The sequence below is a fragment of the Ceratotherium simum genome, chromosome 23 (assembly GCF_057802395.1).
Source record: "Ceratotherium simum simum isolate JZ-2026a chromosome 23, ASM5780239v1, whole genome shotgun sequence".
In the NCBI taxonomy this organism is placed as follows: domain Eukaryota; kingdom Metazoa; phylum Chordata; class Mammalia; order Perissodactyla; family Rhinocerotidae; genus Ceratotherium; species Ceratotherium simum.
Genome location: NC_141922.1, coordinates 44,327,388 through 44,352,074, shown reverse-complemented (window position 1 = coordinate 44,352,074; position 24,687 = coordinate 44,327,388). Strand labels below are relative to the sequence as shown.

At 38.9% G+C, this 24,687-nt stretch overlaps 1 protein-coding gene across 5 annotated transcripts; it reads right to left on the bottom strand.

The window, feature by feature from the left end:
- Positions 1–1,183: 1,183 nt before the first annotated feature.
- RBM12B (RNA binding motif protein 12B) lies at positions 1,184–10,874 on the bottom strand. Of its 5 annotated transcripts, none has more exons than XM_087447656.1 (3): positions 7,471–10,874; positions 7,333–7,381; positions 1,184–6,747 (listed from the first exon to the last, which is right to left on the bottom strand). In XM_087447656.1, the coding sequence occupies exon 3, from the start codon at positions 6,717–6,719 to the stop codon at positions 3,807–3,809; it is 2,913 nt and encodes a 970-aa protein (XP_087303782.1). In that variant the 5' UTR covers positions 6,720–6,747; positions 7,333–7,381; positions 7,471–10,874; the 3' UTR covers positions 1,184–3,806. The 5 variants fall into 5 exon arrangements, with proteins under 5 accessions (XP_087303782.1, XP_087303783.1, XP_087303784.1 ...); XM_087447657.1 differs by having other exon boundaries at positions 8,578–10,874; XM_087447658.1 differs by having other exon boundaries at positions 10,017–10,874.
- Positions 10,875–24,687: the final 13,813 nt, after the last annotated feature.

The following is a 24,687-nucleotide window of genomic DNA, read 5'->3' as shown; positions in this document are numbered from 1 at the left end:
AAAACCCTAAATAAATTGATATTCTTAAGAAACTGAGGATATCATTGCATTTTTATTTTCTCAATATTTTAAATTTGGTGGTGTAGTTGGGAGAAAAGACAGGGTTATAGTATTTCTCTTGCTGTTTACTAAAGCAACTCACTTCTCTTGAGCATCAGCTGCCCTATCTGTAACGTTAAACAGTGCCTGATATATGAAGCAATTAGCAATAATTCTAATATAAAATGTATGCTCTGCTTACCTCAAAGAAATATTCTAAGGACAAAAGGAACACTATACACGATAACACTTTCATCAGTGTAAAATTAAGTTCTTTTAGACCAGGCATAGGTTGACAAACTTTTTCTTAAAGGGCTAGATGGTAAATATTTTTACAATTTGTGGGCCGAGAGACAAAATCAAGGCTATTACATCTGTACTTATATAACCATTTAAAATGTAACCCCCTTTAAAAATGTCAAGACCTCTTTCAGCTTCCTTGAGAAAACAGGCACTAACCCCACCAGCTATATAGCCTACAGGCCTCCATTGCTTATCTCCAAAAAAGGTGTATTAAGATTATTGAGACTAAATGATAGTTAATTCATATATAATTACAGATCATATAGTATCTAATGCAGCTCACTAAATAGCAGCTAACATTTACCACAAAGATGAAGGTGACAGGGTCACTGCTTGAGGTGTAAGAGGTGATACATGGACCAAGAGCCATTGCTCTTGACAATGTTCTCAGTAAGTGATAAAAGTGCACTCTTCATATAATGATTCTTACCTATCTCTTGGTTATGGGATTAAGTTTACTTTCTAGGCATGATCTATATTTTTCAAATAACTTCTAGATAAAAATATTTGGCTTTAAGGTAATTAAAATGCCACTGGGTATTAAACCAGTATGCCCCCATGTACCTGATGTATCTGGGAGTAGGAGAAAGTACAACTGGCGATGACATAATTATTGAAGCTGGGTGATGGCTATATGAAGATTTAGTACACTATTCCCTTTCATGTGTTTGAAATTGGTGGTGTGCTGGTAAACTGGCTCTCTGGGGTGGAAAATGCCGATTTGCTGCATTTGCCAATTTCCTTGGTTTAAATACTCCTTCCACGGCCAATTTAAGTTATCAACCTATCACTGAAGGGAGAGTTGGGAAGAGATGTGCAAAAATGGCTCCCAACCAGTAGGCAGCTTCCTATAATAATATTTTTATTTAAAAAAGGCAAAAAATTATTAAACTTCTTATAGATTATGGAGTAAAATTTACTCTTCACATCAATTCATTAATTGTACAATCAAAATACAAAGCTTGTGTTTACTATTGTTGGCCTCTTATCTACCACCACCATCCCACCCCAGCCTAGTTTGAGAAGCAGTTCCACATTAAATACTTCACTTTATGCTTCATCTTAGCTTTTATTGTTATGTGTTTGAGAAGCATTTTTAAGTCTTCCATACATTCCTCAAGGCTGTCAAATGAACCATCTACCTAAGCTTTGAGCATTTAAAAATATCATTTCTTCCTATTTTTTTGTTGTGCTTGGTTTGGATATTACAGTTCATCATTCTTCTAGCTATTTATAAGCTTACTAGTTTAAAGAGCCATATTGATGTGCTTTTTGAACCAAATTTACCAGTTTATTCATTCTACTAGCAAGCAGGATAGTCACTGTAATTAAAAAAACCACACAGAAACTTCAGTTGGCTTCTCATAGACTTCATTAAATCACTGAAGATTAATCCAAAATATTTATTGTACTAACTGACTAAGTATTGACAAAGTATTCTACTTCTGCAGCATCCTAGTATTAAATAACTAAACTGTATATAAATTCAAATTTTATTTTTTTTTGCTCAATGTGGGAAATATCTCAGTCATAGAATTGAGGAAAATTAACTTTATTTTATATAAATTATAAAAGGCTAACCAAAGTCAAATCATGTTTGATAAAACGAACAATTTTAAATTAGAAGGCAATATATAATTATCTAAGAGAAACTCTGGATAAAAATTTTTACTTTGTTTTTTATTAAGAATGAACATACTAATTTTATCTTTTTTAATGCTATTTTTAAAGCAATAATGGAGGTAAGAAAATATCATTTACTCTTGAAAATATTTTTAGCATGGTCTTACTAAAATTAAAAATATCATTTAGGGGCCGGCCCCGTGGCTTATCGGTTGAGTGCACACGCTCCGCTACTGGCGGCCCGGGTTCGGATCCCGGGCATGCACCAACGCACTGCTTCTCCGGCCATGCTGAGGCCGTGTCCCACATACAACAACTAGAAGGATGTGCAACTACAACGTACAACTATCTACTGGGGCTTTGGGGAAAAAAAAGAGGAGGATTGGCAATAGATGTTAGCTCAGAGCTGGTCTTTCTGAGCAAAAAAAGGAGGATTAGCATGTATGTTAGCTCAGGGCTGATGTTCCTCACAAAAAAAATATATATATATATCATTTAACAAAGTTAGTAGGCAAAAGTCTTAAGAGCATGAACTGGAGTCTGGTCTGTCTGGCTTGAAATTGGCTCCATGATTTACTAGCTATGACTTTAGGCAAGTTATTTAACCTCTCTAAACTGCATTATCTTATTTGTGAAACAGAGGTAAATAATACTCGATGGTTCTTGGGGAATACTGAGATTATGCATATAAAGCAATTATACTGCCTGGCACATAGTAAGTACCCAATAAATGTTAGCTATTAATATTATTATGGGTATAGAAAATCAAATCCAATATTTGCAAAATGTCTACACTAAATGTTGAATATCAAAGAAGTCAAAATTCAATCTCACAAAAGTATTATATTTAGTGACTGAGTCTTTAGATACAAAGTTTTGAAATTAAAAAATGAGAACCTAATAAAAAATACAAGTTACATCAGTAAATCTTTCCTAGAAACACAAACTATATCTATTTATCAGATTCTTCCCAGCATAAGCCTGAAAGTCCCCTCGTACCTATAATTACTTTATTTTTTGTCTTTTATGTATTTTGAGTTATCAGTTTGGTTGATGAGATGTTGAAGAAACCGTAGAACTACACAGAGCACTCTACATTATTATTATAGAATGTTTGGTCCTCCTATCATAAATATTGTTTAACGTAGCTACTGAAAAACTTCCCAAAAGAAGCTCTTTTTTCTTTTTATACAAATACAAATAAAGTTAATTAGTTGGTCTGTTCAGTTGCAATCTTTTTATTTTTATAAAACTTTCCAAAGTTATGCACATGGAAACTTAAGAATCTCCTAAGCTTCTTACATGAGTAAACTTCAAGTTCACAGTCTGTCCATTTTGAACTATTTATAATTAACGGGAGGCTTAACACAGTAATATCTCAGACGAGGAAGAGGGCATTAATTTTGCAGGCAGTTAGCAAGGAAAATGCTAAACCTGAACAATCAGTCACTGACCATTTCCTTATAAAGTTTGAGTAAAGGATGCAGAATACAGAATGGAAACAAAAGTGAATATAAAATTTATCTTCCCCAAATACAGCTCTACTTTATACAAGTCTTGAGGTTTACCCATGACAGCAACAAAAATTAATGCACTCGGAATATTAGTTCTCTCCCCCACTGTCAAAAAAAAAAAGGCATATATAATTTTAAATTAGAAAAAATGAACGGCAATTTGCAAACAAAAGAAAATCAGATTCACATTCTACTATTTACATTTGTTCTATTCACAGGTCAAAATTAAAATATTTTTCACTAGATAATTAAAAATAAACACCATAAAAAAATGCATTTTACTGCATCAATACTGTGGGGAGGTAACTCTGAATTTATAAATGCTCTTTAGAGCAAAATTAACTTAACTTTGCGCGGACCAACTGGCCTATCATTTAGGTCTTTAATAGCAGCCATAGCTTCATTATAGTTTATCATAGCAACAATGGCTTCCCCTGTAGGTAATCCTTGCTCATTATATTGTATTGAAACTGAATCAGGTATGATTCTATAACCATGGAAAAAGTCTAGAATTTCATTAACATTAGCTTTAAATGGAAGATTCATTATCTTAATAGGTGTTACTCTACCTGAACTACAATTTAATTTTGGATCAGGCATAAATCTCCCCTCAGGAAAACTTCCCATATTACGCTTTCCAAAATCAAACTTGCCACCCTCTGGGCGACCAAAATTCACAAAAGGGCGATGACTTCTAAAATCATCAGGTGGGCTCCTAAACTCCTCACCAGGAGGTCTAAAATTGTCAGGAAGTCTAGGGTCCTCCTCTGGACCTTCCCTGAGGTCTTCCTCTGGGAGCCGCCTGAAGTCCTCATCAGAAGGACATCTAAAATCTTCCTCCTGGGGGCTCCTGAAGTCCTCATCAGGAGGGTGTCTAAAGTCTTCATCAGGAAGGCCCCTGAAATCTTCATCCGGTGGGTGCCTGAAATCTTCCTCTCGGGGACGCCTGAAATGCTCCTGGGGTGGCCGCCTGAAATGCTCCTGAGGTGGCCGCCTGAAATGCTCCTGGGATGGCCGCCGGAAGTGCTCCTGGGGTGGCCGCCGGAAGTGCTCCTGGGGTGGCCGCCGGAAGTGCTCTGGGGGTGGCCGCCTGAAGTGTTCCTGGGGTGGCCGCCTGAAATCTTCCTCAGGAGAACGCCTGAAATCCTCCTCGGGAGAATGCCTGAAGTCCTCCTCAGGGGGCCGCCTGAAGTCTTCCTCTGGAAGTCGCCTGAAATCCTCCTCAGGGGGCCACCTGAAGTCCTCCTCAGGTAGTCGCCTCCATTCCCCGGGGGGAAGCCTCCTGAAGTCCTCCTCAGGAGGCCGCCTCCAATCCTCCTCAGGGGGTCGCCTGAATTCTCCCTCCAGGGGCCGCCTCCAGTCCTCCTCAGGGAGTCGCCTGAAGTCCTCCTTGGGAGGCCGCCTGAAATCTTCCTCAGGTGGCCGTCTCCAGTCCTCCTCCCGAGGGTATCTGAAGTCCTCCTCCCAAGGGCCCCTGAAGTCCTCCTCAAGAGGCCGCCTTAAGTGTTCCTCCCGAGGGTGCCTGAAGTCTTCCGGGGAGCACCTGAAGTCCTCTGGGGAATGCCTAAAGTCTTCTGGAGGGCGCCTATCAGGCTGTCCGAACTCCCCCTGGGGATGTTTGAAATTGTCCAGTTGCCTCAAGTCCTCTTCCTGATGCCTAAAGTTTTCAGAAGGGCCAACTAAGTATACCGGTGGATCATTTGAGTCGAATGAGTGGGAGTGGTCATCTCTCTCACATGACTGTGAATGGTCTTGCATTCTCTCACTGGACATCAAGGAAAAACTTACACCAAACTCCTGCATTTGTGCCTCAGATATAATTCTTAACAATACCTCTGTCCCTAGGAATCTTCGTCGGTTCAAACGTTCAGCTTTCATGGCCTGTTCTTCTGATTTGAATCTCACCAATGCTTCTCCCAGACCAACTCCTTTGTCATCATAAAGCAAGTAAATGTCATCCTCAGCAAGAGAAAAATCTGCAAAGAAGTTTTGCACTTCAACTTTTGTAACATCGAATGGAAAATTTCGTATATATATGCACAGTTTTTGGCCAGAGTAGCCTTCTTGAGAGTATTTTTGTGAAACATGTCCAAGCCTCTCTTTCTCTATTGACACTGGTCTTTTCTTTTCATAACATTCAATGAACTTCAGCATTTGTTTTTTAGAAACTGGATCAATATGAACTGGACGATATTGTAAAACAGTCTTATGTAAACCCAGAGCAGTGTTGTAGTCTTTCAGAGTCTTGAACATCACAAAGGCATATCTTGTTCTTCTTTCATCTTTATATAAAAACCTAATCTGTTCATTAGTCAGATCAGTATCTCTAAAGAAATTTCTTAAATCTCTTTTGTTAATACTGAGAGACAGATTTTTTAAGTGAACATAAAATCCGAGAGGGGAACGAGAACGTGTTCTTCTGGGAGTTTTTGAATGAGATCGTTTTCGAAAATGTCTATCATTAATTCCTCTTGGTGGAGAATGTTTTTCAGTTCTCATAGGAATATCACCCTCCTTAACTGCATTACCACCAAACTCAATCCACTGTTGTTCTGAGCCTTGCATTACTTCTATAAATCGTGAACCCATAAAACTTCTATGACATTTAAGACCTCCTGAAGCATCAATACATGAAGCAAATTTTACTACAGCATCACCATTATTTCGGCCATCGTGATGTTTTAAGAAAATTACTCCATCCACACACAAACCAGAGAAAAAGACACGTACGTCATCTTCATTTACTAAGTAAGGCAAACCTCGTAGAAACAAGTAAGGATTCTCGGCCTTCAATGGTCGTGTCTTTCTCGGCCTTAAATCACCATGTCCTGTACCATTAGTATGAAACCCAGCATCTTGATTAATTGGAGAGGCATATCCAGAATTAATTGCTTCTTCTTTAATAGCTTCAACAAAATTAGAGAAGCTGCCAACCCCTGATGCCCCAGATCCTGGTCGCTCTCTTCCTATGCGATCAGTTCTTTTCATTTCTATAGTCTTCTGCATTTCTGCCTTACTACTAAGAAAAAGCTCTATAGATGAATCCTTGATAAACCCTCCTGAACGACTTACGGCACGTCTTGCATCTTCATCTGTTGCAAAAATAATAAAAGCCTCCCCAATTTCCCCTCCAATTATATGCACTCCTCCATCAGGAATAGTCAATCCCGTGAAAAAGTGACGAATATCCACAGGCCCCGCAATAAAAGGAAGCCCCAGTAAACGGATGACTACAGCCATGCTGAGCTCAAACCACAGCAATAATGACCTGCAGACAAAAAGGTACACATAATAGCAAGTCTTATTTTTTAAGTACCTTATCCCAAACTAAGCTTAATAATTACTTGGTTCCTACCTTCTTCCGCATTTAAAAATGAAAACAAGATACAAGTTCACAAAAATATTGATTGTATCTAATTCTTAAAAAAAAATAAGGAATAAACTTTCTCTCATCTAAACATACAAATATACCAACTACTTTGAAGAAACATTTCATATCACCTATCCTATACGGTATGAGCATCAAAAATATCAAATCTTGGTAAGTCTGCCAACTGCTGTTTCACAACAAGACCAAACTATTTTCAGACTCACTTAGAAACATATCTTCTACTGAAACAGGAGAGAGCTTTGTGGATTAAAGAATTTTACCAACCACGATGAATTTTACATATTTAGAAAAGCCATCTATGGTCAGTATACGATTTCTGTTCATGATAATAAATTGCCTAACCCTCGTACATCACTGGTCAGACATAAAGTACAGAAGCCATGTGTACCTAGATATACTATTCTACTTTACATTTTTTTTTGTCAAGCCTCTGTGAAAAGCCTTAAGCTCTGGATATCTTACCTTTGTTTAAATTTCTTGAAGACCTGTTAATTCTGTAAAAGCAACTTAACTGTGGAAAGAAAATGAAATATAATTAATCCTTGGACCCTGCAATTCATCTTAAACAACGCCAGATTAGGATATTCACTTCAGAATTACCTATTAAAAGTGAAGCAATATAAGAAACCACAACTACGGGCATTATAAAATGGTCTTCTTTGTTCCAAAGGGAAATTAATCATCCCTCAGCAAAAAGGAGGTACAAATTCCAAGTAGACATCTGCAAATTATTTAAAGAACAAAAAAACCTTCTGAAAATGAAACAATTGCTCCTTGATTGGAAGTGGCACAAGGAAAGGGGTGATAGAAATGTTATATATTTTGATTGGAGTATTGGTTACATGGGTGTATAAATTTATCAAGGTTAAATGAGTTCTATCCTTAAGGTCTGTGCATTTCACTGCATATAAATTTTACATCCATTTAAAAAAAATAACTATTCTACAAGTAAAATAATTTAAAAACACCAAAAATTCCCAAAAAACTTTCTATTACTTGCACTCCTGAAAAGACCAAACATCTAGCTCATTACTATGTCCAACTCTTGCAATTCTCCTCCCTTTCAAAATGTAAGACCAACTCAAATTAATATGGTACAATAAATGAACAGAACACTAATGTTCTGAATTCAAAAACCAATTTTTACATCTAAATCAATGGTGACCATTGGATACAATTTAAGTTCTATATACACAGCTCATGCTTCCATAGACCCAAATTTCCTGACTCCAATATAATTAAGGCAAATACTAAAATATCCCTAAAATAAAAACTCTCAACTACTACTACTCCTTACCTTAAACTCAACTACTACTCCTTATCTTAAACTCCTAAAACAATTACTATTAAAATTCATCTCAAGCCAAGTAGAAAATGTTCAGATAAATACAGAATATTATGCTAATAAGTTTTTTCCATTTAAACTGTCCTGCATTCTACTGACGAAACCCAAATACAATGTAGAACAGTAAAAATATAATAAACATACATTAATTGCGAATGTTTGGGGATTATCAGTATTAACTACTGAAAAACCTCAACTTAGTATATCTTTAAGGAAATTTACATCTAATACTTTCAGAGATACCCAAACTAACAATACATACTGCAGTCTTAACCAAGTAAGTTTTAAAGAACTGCTAAATTAATAATTATAAATTTATGTTTTTAATGTGCAAATAAATGTTGCTTTAATTCAGTACTTACACTTAAGTACCACTCTTCCACAAAGTGGGGTCTGAAGATATATTCTTTGAGGTATGCAAGGTTTATTTTCCTTTGAAAGGGGGCCATAAACGTTTTAAACTACAAGCTAAACTACAAGAAATTACTTGGCATATTCTACATCTCAATTATCAATGCGAAATTGATACTAAAAATATTAATGAGGTTTACTATTAAAATATATTTGCACAGTACATGTGTAGGGGCACGGGGCATATGGGAAATCTCTGTACCTTCTGCTCAATATTGCTGTGAACATAAAAAACTGCTCTTAAAAGAGTCTATTAAAATAAAAATCTGTATGGTGCCAAAAAAAAAAAAAAAAAAAAAGTATAAGCCTAGTTTCTTCCCCAAACCAATATCCACATCAACATTTTAACAAAAACTATAAATGGCTTATGGACTAGTTGTCCACACTTAAGTTCCAAGACTCCTTCCCATGCAAATTGACTTAGCTCCTTTTTAACTTTTAAAATATTTTAGAAAGCAGTGTAAGATACACATCATTTTGTCCCTCCTAAATTTTTTAAAAAATTTTAAAGGAATTTACCTTGAAAACATAAATATATCTACAAAAAAAGTTAGGGACGTTTCAAGGAATAATTATAAGTCAAATTCAAAAAATTTCTAGTAATTTATACTCCCTAACTTAAAAACACTATTTTAACTAAGTCATACCATGAGTGCAAATCTCATGAATTCTAATTCAAGCAGACTATCTAAAAAATTTGTTCTAATTTGCCAGTTAAATGTAACTAATGCTTTAACTTTCTTGCCCTTGAGATAGTAGGTTAATGTACCATTTTTCCCTCTACAATAACACAGCTAGGAGACCACCTAAAGAGAACAGCTCTCAAAATGAGCACTTTTCCTGTGGTTTCCATGTTATTTCCTTATGCAAATTCCCCAGAAATTCTAAGAACATTACACAAAAATCAAAACACACCAAAAGTACTCTGCACTTAAAAATTTTCTACTTATGAATGCAACAAAAGTATTTTTGTGACTGTGTTGATCTAAAGACAGTGATCTGTTAAAACTTCTAATCCATGAAAAGAAGGAAGTGGGTTTTTAAAAGCACATTTAAAGAAAGCACATTTAAAGACAAGTCACTGAAATTAATAAGCTCATTTTAAATAACTTTGCTGATTTTAACTGACGATTCATCCCACTTGTTCACCATTATCATTAAACAATACGAAATGTGCATCTTCTAAACAAGCCTGAGGGAAACGGTAGGGAGGCTAAACCTGAATACGTATTATCTCAGATCCGTTTGATTTTAAGTCATTTTCTAGACATGGTAAGGGAGATAAAACTGTGACTATTTCTTAAACCCCAAAGTTATGATGAAGCACATTCAAATTGTAAACGCCTGAGTTTCCCCTGCAAGAAAATGATCTATCCCAGTCCATAATTACTCTTTATGATGATCTGCCTTTTATCCTTTTAAAATGTAGATGGTTAAAATAAAAACCAGAGCATGACGACACAGAGCCATAGTCCCCAACAGGAAGTGTAAATGAAGACGAATCCACACGGCACAGGATTTCCCATAACATCCATCATTCTCAAACGGGGATCATCCGAAGACATCGCTTCTATAGCCCAAAGCCTTTGTCCATATCCCAGGGGGTCAGTGTTTCCTTCTTTCGCGCCAGGCCGAAGTTGCTACGTGGGATCCGATGCTGTCGCCAGACCTTCAGCCAAAATCAGCCTTCAAATTAACCTGGACCGCCCAACCTCCGTGCCTTTCCGTTACGCCGTCCCAAGGGCACACATGCCGCCCTAACTCGCCAGAGGGAGAACTGCCCCCAGATCTAACTCAAACACCGGGGCCCCTCTCAAGCCTAAGCAGCCGGGCCTTCAGCGCCTTCCTGCCACCACTGACTACGATGACATAGCAAAGAAAAAAATACCTATGAAATCCTTCGAGATCTTCACTCTCAAGAAGACTGGGAAGCGCGCACACACCACTACATGGAGGTGACGGGAGAGTCGGTGTTTGGCAAGGAGAGAGAGTGCCCTAACGGCAGAAGCCGGCCCCGCCTTTCCCTGTTCTTCCGTCCCCGTCGCCAGCCCCTCCTCACCCCCGACGCCCCAAGGGTAACTACTTCGCACTTGGCAATAAACACACACCACTGCTGCCGAGGCGGACACACAACGCCGGGGGCGGGGGACACTGCTTGTCGCAGCAGCCTCTCCAGAACAGGTGGAGCCCTCCGTGAGCCTAGAAGATGGCGCCCACTCTCCCCTCCGCTCTGGACAAACGGACGTACAGTTTGTCTGCCCATGCGCTCTCCAGGCGTAACCCACCGCCCCGGCGCCCGGGCCACGTTTGCGCACGCGCCCTGACGCTCACCCGCTTCCCGTTGTCAAGGGAAGGGAGGCGGCGCCCGCGAGAGCGCCAGCCCGCCCTGGGTCTGCTGAGCTTCTGCGCATGCTCAGATTCCAGCCAACCCGAGAGCCTCTACCAGGGAAAGAAGAGATTCCGAGACGCACTTAGGAGTAAACCCGTTGCGGTAATGAGAAGCTTCAGTAAATAACTGCCGGCGTACACTGGGCAAACGTACGTAATTTCCAGGAGTTAAGGAAGGAGATGCAAAAGCGGAGAGAAGCTGGCGATTTCTTTGTCTTTTCATCGTTGCATTTACTGTGTGGTGTAAGCATCTTCTGAAAGGCTCTCTGAGCTCTAAAAGGCCACAGAAACGTTAGTTTACTGCCTTAGACGTTCGCCAGGTACAATGCTAACACCCAGGGGGCTTAAGGCATACTTATTCAATTTTTTATAGACATTAAAAACTTTATGAAGAAGTGCCGTTATACATTTGTTGTTCCTACCTTCTGGTTTTTTGAAACGTGAGAACAGATAGACTAATCTTGAAAATTGGGAAGTAAAAAGCACAATTATAGCACGTTCTGTGATGCCTGCTATGTAATAACTGGTGAACAACCTTGTTTGATTTTATTTGCAAGTAACAAAGCAGCCCACCATGTTTTATAGCTACATGATGCATTTATGGGTGGATGCAAAGCTCACTAAGAAAGCAGAAACTATGTCTTTAAAATACCATTACAGATGAGAGAAAAAATGTTTTCAATCCCTTTCTCACTGCAAAATACCCAGTCTTTAATTTAATGGTATGATTGTGAGAAGAAAAGAGGTAGTTTAACAAGTGAATAAAAGATGGTTCCAGGAGTGACAGCCACCATATACTCACTTGGGCAAATTACTTAGCCTCTCTATGCCTCAGTTTCCTCATCTGTAAAATGAGGATAATAAGAGTACCTACCTCTTTGGGTTGCCAGAAAGGTTAAATGAGTTAATATATGTAAATATCTGAGACTGTATAAGTATCAGTGACTTGTTTCAAATGTTAAGGTGTTCCATAGACAAGCAGAGGATATCATCTTGGGGAGCTAGGCTCATTGAGTAGGCAGCATTTACCTTGATTATTCCCCCACAGTCCAGGGTTTGGTCCTGGCCTGGCAAGCTCGGGAACCTGAACTTAAAAGCTAACATTTATTGAGGGTTTATTAGGTACAAGGCCCCGTGCATTATCTCATTTTATTCTCCAACTACTTTTAGAGGTAGGTACTATTATTTTTCCTATTTTACAAATAAGGGAAACTGAAGCATAAAAGATTGCATAGCTTGCCCAAGGTTACATAGATAGTACAAGCCAGGAATTGAACCCTGGTAGTTTGCTTCCAGAGGACACTACTTGGTATTACATGTGGGGAGGATTCTGTCCCTTGATGCAGAGTCTCTTTAAACAAGCACACAGAAGCAATGCTTGAGAATGTCAATAGTGTCATTATTAATTGACAAGAAGAAACAGTAATAAAGTGAACCTGAGATCAACTCAGGCTGATCAGTACTTTCCTGGCTGTATACGCTCTCTGTATGAAGTCAGATGATCAGAGGGTTGTTCACTAATCATGGAAATAGAACATGGAGAGTTACCTAATCTCAAAAAGTGTTTCTCAGTTAAGGGTACCTGGAAGCATTGTCACTCATCTTAACAAAAATCACAGCTGTCATCACTTAGTGAGCACTTACAGAAAGGCTCATCTGAACAAGCATGCTTAGATCAAACTCCCTCCCTTGGACAGACTCAGATAGGTATTGCCAGCCTCCTATGTTGTTCTGGAATGACCATCCCCTTCTAGTCACACAGATTTTCTACAAACAGGACACTATAGTGAACGCCTGTCTTTTCTAGTCTGCCTTCTGCCTTTCTCAGATGACCATACCATTACAAACAAAGAAAATTCCGGTCAAGGTAATTGGGTTTAACTACATGGTATTCTGGTTATTGAATAGTTTCTTGGGCCTTTCGTGTGTCAACATAAAAACCTAACCATTTTAGAGGACAAAGAGAAAACTAACTTTCTGGAACAGCAAAACAGAAGACTATACCGTGAGATTGAGATATGGTAACCACACCAAGCCATGGTCATTCTGTGGCTCTGCCTGGGCAAGAGCCCCCTCCCCAAGCGTGTTACCACAACTACAGCACTACCTACCCTCCTGAATAATTTTGGTATCAGTTTTCAGCTGCCCTTTCTAGGTCTTCAACATCCACAAGAACAGCCTTTCATCACTTGGTCTCAGAGTTCCTCCATCCTCTCAACTCCAACGACCCTCATCCCTCTTGCACACCTTGACTTCCATTCAATTCAACTGGTATTTATTGAGCATGGAATGTGTGTCAAGCACCTTGCTAAGGCTTCTGAAAGACAAAGGTGAAGAACTTACAGTCCTCTCTCCTCAAGAAGCTCACGCTATAGCCGAAGAGACAGTGCACACATGCAGCCAGTCATAACACACAGGAGGACATGTAGAGCATGGGGATTAAGACCATGGGCTCTCAGATCAGGCAGATCCGAATGTGAATCCCACCTCTGCCACTTCACGACAGTGGACAAATTCTTTATCCTTAGACTTCTCCATTTGTAGAGTGAAGATAACAGGACCCACCATCCAGGGCCATTATGAGGATTGAATGAAATAATGCTTGTAAAGCACTTAGTACAGTCCCTAACACACAATAAACCCCAGTAAAACTTAGAAATTAAGAAGGCTGGCTTAGGGGCCGGCCCCGTGGCTTAGAGGTTAAGTGTGCGCGCTCCGCTGCTGGCGGCCCGGGTTCGGATCCCAGGCGTGCACTGACACACTGCTTCTCTGGCCATGCTGAGGCCGCGTCCCACATACGGCAACTAGAAGGATGTGCAACTATGACATACAACTATCTACTGGGGCTTTGGGGGAAAAAAATAAATAAATAAAATTTAAAAAAAAAAAAACAGTCTGGCTCAGAAATAAGAATATCATAGTTCCAAGCCTAACTGCCACTTGCTAGCTGTATCACTTTACTTGCTGAACCTCTCTGTTCCTCAATTTCTTCACCTATCAAATGAAGACAATAGTAGGGTTGTTATGTAGATAAAATGAGCTAATATATAAGAACATTAAGAGCACATAGTAAAGCACCAAGAAAGGCATATAACATGAAATCTTACATGTTGCTCTGATGGCCTGCATACTGCTTTCCAACTTGTCCCCTGCAGTGGGCCTCAGAAACCACCCATCTGTTGGGTGTCATACTGTGGTAGCTGAGTGTTGCTGTGATGCTGAAAGCTATGCCACTGGTATTTCAAATACCAGCAGAAAACAAACCCGAGGCTGCAGCTGTGAGAGCACTGATTCTTAACCACTAGACCACCAAGGCTGGATTTGGGCGCTACTAATTAAGTAAAGGAGGTTGCTTAGTTGTGAGTGACAGAAGTGAGATTCAGGAGGCCTTAATAGAATCAACAACTGAATGATGTGTGGTAAACAAGAATTGAACAGGACCTCCAGCTTTCCAACTTGGATAACTTCTTACCTGAGGTAAATGAGAGTCTTGTCTCTACGGTGGAAAGATGGAGGAGACTGAGATCCTGAATGTTCTATGGATGCGATAGGTTAACAAAGTAGGCATGCAGAAAGGGTCCTGGATAAAATCTCTGTGTTTTACTGATGAAGCTTTGGCCCCCAAATCTCAGTGTAGAGCCCATTTCTAGTGAACAGGCAGGACCACATGGGAGACAGGATGTCTCCTTCTGCATAGGCTTCCTTACCCTGCATTCCATCCAGCACCGGTACATAAAACAACAGGAAGAAGCAAGGGGAAAACCTAAGAATCTAAGAGAAATTCCACAGAGAGAATATGAGGAGAAAACCAAAAAAAAAGAAAATCCAGAAGAGCTTGTGTTGGAAAAGGCAGTCTCATGCAAGCAAACTCAGCCACATAAGAATGGGCCTTGGGTCTGGAACACTTCCTTACTGAGAGTTAAAGAGCCCACACCCACTGTGCCTTGTCTTATCACCATGTGTCAGAATATCTTCCCTTGTTTCAGGCTCAGTGAGGACTCGTCTCTGCTTAAAGCATGTGCATCATATGGCACGTGGGCAACTGCACTGTTATATCTGTCCTCTGAGGAGAGGGGACAGGGTTCTTTCCACTGCAGCCTGAGAGGGGTGTGGTACATATGCCAATTGCCTTGTGTCAGCAGCCAGGAGAGACTCACTGACCATGGGGGACTGACACCCACCATGGAGGCTGATCCTGCTCTGTCTCTTCTCTATGTAAGTAAAGCATTGTTCCACCCAGTGCTTGACTGCATTGTGCTTTTCTTGGTGACTCTGATACCAAAATGCGAAAGGCAGAAGTGTTTGAAGTCCTCCTCTGGGATTGGTAACTGGTGCATGGTACTGCAGACGTGGTGTCTACTTGACACCGTCCCATGTGGACTCACAAAAATTCTGCCCCTTAGGACTATGGCCAGAGGCCTCCTGGTCCAGGCTTAACCCACATTGTCCTCTGTCCCCTTCCCAGGGATGAAATGAGGGGAGGATGAAATTGAGCTCTTCTTAGAGTTTGGAAGATGACAATAAATTAGAGAATGAGAGAATGAAGCAAGTTTTGATTTATTCTTTTCCATTGCGACAAATGTGTATTAAATGCTTACAATGTATTATGCACAACTCTAGGTGCTAAGGAGACAATGGTGAACAAAAGTGGACATAATCCTCGATCTCACAAAGCTTGCAGTCTAGGAACGAGAGAAAAAATACTGAAAGAAGTATTCAACTAAATGTAAATTTACACCAGAGATGAGAGCTATAAAAGGGAACTACACGGTGCTGTGAGAACATTTCACAGGAGGGCCTGGCCTGGACACGGAAGGCAGGAGGAGTTCCCTAAGGAAGTGGTGGATGAGCTGGAAGGAAGGAGGAGTTAACAAGGTAAAGGGAAGTTGCTGGGAAGGGGGAGAAAGGAGGAGCAGTCCACGCAGAGATGTGCGCAGGCTTAGCACATTCAGAGAACTGAAAGAAGACCAGTGAGGGCAGAGTGCACAGGAGTGCACAGGACAGTGAGAGGCTGCAGGAAGAAGGCAGAGCCTGCTGGGGTTACAGTTCATGTGAAGGACTTGGAGCTCTCCACTGGAAAGCCAATGAAGTATTTTAGGCAGAGAGGTGACATATTAGACTTGCATTTCAAAGGTTACTCCAGCTGAGGTGTGCAGAATGGATTAGAGGGTGGCAAGAGTATGTGTATGAAGACAGGTTAACAGGTTATTTTGACTTCCAGTTTAAGGTGACAGTTTGAACACAGGTATTTATGTCCACTTCTTCCAGAAATCCTAATAAAATAACAAGAAAGGGACTTTCAAAAGAAGCAAAGACTGACAAGATAATAGGTCAGTTGGCAACAGCAATAAAACTTTGCAAGCAGGAAGCAGACGGATAGGTGATAATTTCTTTTGTGAATCCAAGAGGGCTGAATCCTAAATTAACAGTGGGAAAAGCCAAGAAGCAACCTGATATGCACCAAATAAGTCCTCAAAGGCTTAGGAGGCCTCAATATCTTCTGTTTAGGAAGGAGGTGAAAACAGAGTTGGTTGAATATCAATTTATAAAGCACTAAAGACATGCATTTAACACCCTTTCCTTCCAGTATGAAGAAATCTCTCTCTCCCCCACTAAGCAGAATATTGAAGGTTTATTGTCCGGAGAGAGTATGACTAGGGGACAATGGGTACAGATGAGATCAGAGGTCTATATATAGTAGAAGGGGATTATGTGAATGATGAAACTCACACCCTCGTTCCCCACTAAACCTGACACCCAGGCTTAAATCCTCCAGGGAGAAGATTCTTTCTGGAGAATTTGATCAGTACAACAGAGGGGAAAAAAAGAAAAAATTCTGACATGGGGGAATGCCCTATGAAACAGCCCAGGCAAATCACCTTACACATTGTAGCCCAGGCAAGAAGCCCCACTGATTCTTGCAGAGTTTCCAGTTAGCTTTTCAGTGTGCTTCACTCTAATATAGATTGAAGATATATCTATATATCTTACATATATATAATATACATATATAATATAGATATACATAGATAGCAAAGGGTCACCAGATTTATGAGGAAATCCTCTGATACAAAACATAACTTTGAAGAAACAGAGATTATGCAGGTAGAAGAAAACTTTAAAACACTATCAGTAATGTCCTCAAAGAGATAAAATATTGCACCCACGAAAGAATACTAGAATGTTATAAATAAGATATAGTCAGAAAACAAAAAAGAGATTTTAGAAATTGAATTAATAATAGTGGAAATGAAAAGTTCAAGGGAAGGTTTGACAGGGAAAGCTTAGAAAATCTTCCAGAAGGTAGAGCAAAACAAAATAAAAGGAAAAGTGGAAAAGATAATATGAAAATTAGAAGAATAATCTAGAAGGTCTAATATCTGAAAAATAGGGTATCCAGAAAGAATACCAAAAAAGGAGAGGAGATCTTCAAAGAAATAATTGAGGTCCAATAGGGACTCAATACAAAAGAAGATAATCAAACACTCCATATAAAACTGTAAAATTAAGAAAAATGAGAGCAAAGGGACATCCTAAAGACTTCCATAGAGTAAATAACAAGTTACGCACAAAAGATTAAGAATCAAAATGGCAGCAGATTTTTCAACAGCAATGTTAGAAACCAAAAGGAAAAGGAGCAGTGCCTTCAAAATTCTGAGGGGAAATTACTCCCAAACTAGAATTCCATACCCAAGTAAACTACTAAGTAAGTGTGAGGGAAGAAGACATTTTCAGATATGCAAAGTCTCAAAAATTTACATCTTATGCACCATTTCTCAGGAAGCTGCTAAAGTATGAGCTCTACCCAAATAAGGAAGTAAACCAAGAAAGAGGATATGCAATCCACTCAACTTGAGATGGCTCTTTAATATCACTCCCTTTCCGCCTTCCAGTTTAATAGATTGTATACTCTCTTCATTCTTGGTTTACTGCCTTGAAGAGAGACCACATAACACAGTGGTAAGAACATAATGCCTGAAGCAACAAAAGCAAAAATAAACAAGTGGAACTACATCAAACTAAAAAGCTTCTGCTCAGCAAAGGAAACCATCAACAAAACGAAAAGGCAACCTACTGAATGAGAGAAAATATTTGCAAATCATATATCTGATAAGGGGTTAATATCCAAAATATATAAACAACTCAATAGCAAAAAAACAAACAATCTGATTGAAAAGTGGGCAGAAGATCTGAACAGATATTTTTCCAAGGAAGACATACAGATGGCCAACAGGTACATGAAAATATGCTCAACATCACTAATCGTCAGGGAAATGCAAATCAAAACCACAATGAGATATCACCTCACATGTATTAGAATGGTTATTATCTAAAAAATAAGAAATAAGTGTTGGTGAGGATGTGGAGAAAAGCGAACCCTCTGCTCTGTTGGTGGGAATGTAAATTGGTGAAACCACTATGGAAAACATTATGGAAGTTCCTCAAAAAATTAAAAATAGAACAACCATATGATCCAGAAATTCCACTTCTGGTTATTTATCCAAAGAAAACAAAGCCACTAACTTGAAAGATATATGCACCTCCATGTTCACTGTAGCATTATTTACAATAGCCAAGATACAGAAAAAAACCTAAGTATCCATATAGAGATGAATAAAGAAAATGTGGTGTGTGTGTGTGTGTTTGTGTGTGTATATATATATATAAAATGGAATATATATATAATGGAATATTATTCAACCATAAAAAAGGATGAAATCTTGTGATTTGCAACCACACGGATGGACCTTAGGGGCATTATGCTAAGTGAAATAACTCAGATTACTGTATAAAATAAGCAAATACCATATGATCTCACATATATATGTGGAATCTAAAAACAAAAAAAAACCCAAGCTCACACAGAGAACAGATTGGTGGTTGCCAGAGGCAGGAGTTGAGGATGGGGGGTGGATGGGTGAAGGGAGTCAAAAGGTACAAACTTCCAATTACAAAATAAATAAGTCATGGGGATGTAATGTACAGCATGGTGACTATAGTTAATAATACTGTATTGCATATTTGAAAGTTGCTAAGAGAGTAGATATTAAAAGTTCTCATTCACAAGAAAAAAAATTTTTGTAACTGTATGTTGACAGATAACTAAACTTACTGTTGGTGATCATTTTGCAATATATACAAATATGGAATCATCATATTTGAAACTAATATCATGTTATATGTCAATTATACCTCAATAAAAAAGTTAAAATATTTTTCTAAAAAAAAAACATAGTTGTGTGGATCCTAATGCCAGTTTTTATTGGCTCTCTCTATGCCTAAATTTCCTCATCTATTAATTGAGGCTAACAGAATCTACTTCAAAGGGCTATGATGAGGATTAAAAGCACTTGGAGGAGAACCTGGCACATAGTAAATGTATTAACTGTATTGACAGGCGATTAATAGCTCTGAGGAAGAATTTAGGAATTAATTAATGATAGCGGAGGATAACTAAAGAAGACAGTTATTCATATAAGAGAAAGATAAAAATGTGGTATGGTACAGGACACAATTGTGAGTAGCATTTAAGTAGTCATAATAATGTAAAATGATTACTACTCTAACTGAAATTTTAAAATAAATATATTAGGAAGATGAAGAAGTTTGGAAAATGTAGTAGAAAGCAAATTTTCATCTTTTACAGCAGTCAGGCAATTGATAATGCCTAAAACTGAAAAATTAAGTTTTAATATAGGTCATTGCAGTAATTCATATGGAAGAAGATAGCATTTTAGGGTGGTAGTGATGGTAGAGGCTAAGAAAAGTAAAAGAATTCAAGGGATATTTAGAAGATAAAAATCAAGAAGTCTTGCTAATAGACTGAAATGGGAAGGTGAAGTAAAGGAAAGCATCGAAAGTGGCTCCTAGATTTTTGGCCTATATTACAGGTTGGATGATGTTGTCATTAACTGAGATAGAGGTCACTGGAAGAGGACAAGGTTAGGGGCAGGGGAAGGGATGGAGATAAGTTGTTTTTGGACACTTTGAATTAAAGATGCTTTATTCCACCCAAATGGAGTTTTCAAGCAAGCAGTAGAAATACTGGTTCAGAGTTCAGAAAAGATACTTGGCCTGGATATATATAAATATGTGAGTCATCTGCAAAAAGTAGTCAGTGAAGTCATGGACATGGCTGACATCACCTAGGAGGGAAACCGAAGAATGAGAAGAGACAAAAGTCTAGAGTGACCCTCAGGGACTCCACATTTAATAGCCAAGTAAAGGAGACGGAGCCTACAAAGGGCAGAGAGCAGGAATAACCAGAAAGTTTATTCTAGGAATAACCTGGAGGAAAACCAGGAGAGTATTCCATCATGGAAGCCAAGTTCAGTTTGGAACATACTGAATATGATGCAGTGGTTGTTTATGTCTACTAGGCATTGGCACTAAGAGTCAGGAGACTGGGAAAGAGTGCAGGGCTCACCACACAAAGTGCCCCAACTGTAAGATTCTGACCTCACTAATTCCCCTTTCTGACCACCACCTCCGCTTCCACACTTTGAATTTGTTCTTCAAGTTCTTTGTAATATTTTAATTCATTAATCCCCTCATAGGCTCATTGGCCTCTCCCTTTTTTTAAAATTAATGCCCAAGAAAGCACATCCAGGGATTCCAGAGCAGCAGTAAGGAATCGGGGTTAAGAGTGTGGGCTCTGGTATCAAATTGCTAGGGTTAGAATCATGATCTGAGTGTGACCTTAGGAAGTCACATATGGTTTCTAAGCCTTGGTTTTCTCTTCTGTAAAATAAAGGTGATGATAATGGCCACAATTTTATGAGATGAGATATTACAGTGCCTGATACATTGAAAGCAAGCAATTAATATCAATTATTTCAATTATTATCCATGGCCCTAACTTGCACCAACATATTAGATAATTGTTATAGCTTTAATTTCTACCTTTAAATTTTTTTCTTTATTCAATAAGAAGCTTTTATCTGCCTCAGGTATTTCCTATCTTCCTTTAATGTCATAATCCACCCAGCCACCCAAATTAGAAACTGGGAGTGATCCTTGTTTCTGTTTCTTTACTTCCTCTGTCATAAAATTCTCATGATTCTTCTTCCTAAACAGCTCTTTCATTCATCCTCTCTGCCTCTCCCTTCTTCCATTGCCCTAATTTAGACCCTAGACTTCTGCTTTAGCCTCCCAAGTGATCTCTACCTCTAGAGGTTTCCATATACCTCTTCTCCAAGATATTTTCTTTTCTCTCTTTTTTTTTTTTTTTTTTTTGGTGAGAAGGATTGGCCCAGAGCTAACATCCATTGCCAATCTTCCTCTTTTTTCTGAGGAAGATTAGCTCTGAGCTAACATCTGTGCCCATCTTCCTCTATTTTGTATATGGGATGCCCCCACAGCATAGCTTGACAAGCAGTGCGCAGGTCCATGCCGAGGATTCACACCTGCAAACCACCAAAGCTGAGCATGCGAACTTAACCACCATGCCACCGGGCCGGGCCCTCCAAGATATTTTCTAAAATGCAAATCTGATCATGGTATTCCCTAGCTTAAAGTCCTAACAAGCTTGAAATGGTAGGCAAATATAGGCATTCAAGAGCCTTCATTTTTATTCCTTCCTACTTCTCCAGCCTCATCTCCTGCCACTGACCACACTGTACACCTCAGGGATGTGGGGATACGTACCATTCCCCAGTCTGCTCGCTCACTCATATGTCTGGGTCTGTTCCTGCTGGTCCCTCTGCCTGTCCTGTCCTACAATATCTCCTCCTCTGTGACTTCTCCATTGATCTCCTTCCCATTTCTTAAGGCAGGGTTAATCCCATCTTCCAGTTCTACGGTCTCAATTAGAACAGTTATCTGAACATATTTTAATGAGTTGTTTCTATGTCTGTTTCTCTACTAGATTAAGATGCCCCTGAGGAAAAGCACCACAGATAGCTCTTGTCCCTAACAAGTGTCTACTCATACAAGTGCTCAATAAATGTTTGAAAAATTATTGAACTCCCTACCAAAGATGAGCTACCTTCTGACTTCTCACCTAGGGCTCTCTTTCCTGTTGATTATGTCTCTCTTAACTCAGCTTGGGGATTCAAAACACAATAGTCTTTGGAATACTCAAGATGATTCCCATTTCTGGTACCAACTTCTTCATCAAGCACTACACCTTGACATCCATTTCTACTATACCTCTCTACCTAAGTAGGCAACTCATGTTCAGCATAACCAAACTGCACTCATCTTCTCCACAAACTGTTCACCTTAACCCTAGAAATATCCTGGCCTGTCCTCTATCTGCTCTTGCTCCAACAGGATTTAGCCTTGAAGGCAAGATCTAGACTTGCTGTCAGTTTTCATCTCTAAATGATTTCCCTTCCAATTATCCACTCTGCCTTTTCAAAATATTTCCTACTTTTACCTATGTTCTTTACTCAGGAAACTGATTTTGCTCTATTTCTTTGCTCCCCAGCCCAGGATTTCTTTATGGATTCACTCATCTTCCTGTTTTCTTCCAATCTGTGAAAGAATGACTCTCCTCCTCTGAGATGGTCCTTCTCCCACTCTTACATCCTAGTCCTTGACCCCTTCCTAGGAGCTCAAGAGAGAGTCAATTATTCCTCTCTTTATTTTGAATCTCTCTTCTACTACTCCTTTCCTTTCCACTTATAGACATATTCTCCTTATCCTAAAAAAAAAAAAAAAAAAAAAATTAAATTCTTTTAGCTCAGTCCCTTCTTTTGCCTTCCTTTCAATGCCAAGTTCCTCAGAGTAGCCTCTATCTGGTGCTTGTTCTTTCTCACTACTGCTCTATGGCTTGCTTCCACTCCTACCACTGTAATGAAACTGCACTCTAAAAGGTAACTAATGATCACCTAATTGCCAAATCCAAACACTTTTTCTCCATCCTCAGCCTCCTTGACTTTTTTGCAGCATTTATACTGTTAGGGGGCATGTGGTTAAGCAGCCCCAAGAGTTAAAATACCATGATTCAAAGTTTGTGTCTGTAAATTACAAGCTGTGCTTTGACGCAGGTTTTAAAAAATCTCTATGTGCTTCCATTCAATCATCTATAAAAAGACGGTAACAACACTATAGGTTTCATAAGGTTGTTGAGTGGATTAATTTTGATAATGTAGGTAAGGCATGGTACAGTACCTATCTCATTCTAGGTGTTCAATAAGCGTTTGATATCCTCTTTGAACCCACTTTCTCACCTTTTTTGGTACCCTTCTTCCTAAGCTGACATTAAACCATGTTCTCCTAGTCACATCCACTTCTATGTATAACTCTTGCACATTTCAGCTGGATGATTCTGGGCATGTCTTTAAGCCTGATAAATGGGTATAACCGTACTGCCTATTCATAGGGTTGTTAAAAAGACTGAAATGATGCATGGAGGAAGTTTAGCACAACACATGGCATAGAGACAACATTTGCTTTCCTGATTAAAGAGACAGACGCAACATCTCTAGTTCAGCTCTTTTCCTTCTTCTCATCTTAAATCTGAATTTTGATATCTGGTGTAAGGCATTCATATTGCAACTAGGAGGGAAAAGCCAAGAGAACTGCAGAGATGACTATCTGACATCATTGAACGAACACCAGCAGCCACCTACCTCCAGACTTCTCATATTTATTTTTGTTTAAGCCATTGTGAACTGGCTTAAACTACCTGATCTTCTATTACTTGTAGCAAAAATATCCCTAATGATACAGTCCCAATTGATGCTTAACAGCTTTAGCTAACATTCTTTCTCCTATCCTTATAGGCAATTTATACAGACAAACCTATAGTATCTACAGTTATCTCAAATTTAACTGTGTCTATTTTTAGTCCTTCTGCTACAAATAATCTCTATTTAGCTCTTTGGGGCAGTTTTGTTAGATGCAGCACTCAAAGGTCTCAGATAACCATCATTCAGCTGTCTGTGGTATATTATGTCAATATCATCTTGTTAACTAAAGACAGTAGGTTTGTCCTACATGTAGAATATACCAAAATTTTTCTCTATCTATTCCACAAAGAAGCCACTTAATAGATTGAAACGATAACAGGTTATGGAGTTGGCCAGGTGGAGATAGATTCTAGTTTCACCACTTCCTAAAATGTAACATTTTTGATCCTCAGTTTCTTTTTTTGTAAAAGGATACAAAAAAATGGATAGTATTCCCTCAAAGGGTTATTATGAAGAGTTAAGGTTAATGCTGTTAAGTGCCTAGCACAGTGCTTAGTGGGGGACACAAAGAAGACCATCATGAATGGGAGCTCTTTTATTGCTTTAATTATATAGTAGGCAATGAGTAAATATTATTGCCCTAATCCCTTCCACTGAGCATATAACAGTATGCACTTCATTAAGGAAGACTAGAGTTAAAATTTGCCTGTAGGAAGCTTTTGCAGATTAATCTCAACTATTCTGACCACACCGTTTCTGAGTCCCCATTAACATTTGTATAGTCACATGTTTTTTAAAAATTGTTTTCAGATAAGTGGTTTCCACTTCAAATTAGTCACTCCAACAACACGGTAATTACTCAAAAACATTTTTTAGAAGTCCTCTTTAAGGAAGAGTTTGCAGAACATACACCTCCTGTGTCATAGATATTAGTGACTAAGTGAATGCTGGTTTTTTTGGGGAAGGACACATGAGGAACTCTAGGCCTAATGGTAGCTAATGGTTAAAGTTATGTAACTTCCTTAAATGTGTTTT

Bases quoted from the DNA above. Each gene is read 5' to 3' on its own strand.
- RBM12B (XM_087447656.1), bottom strand. From the start codon at position 6,719: ATGGCTGTAGTCATCCGTTTACTGGGGCTTCCTTTTATTGCGGGGCCT.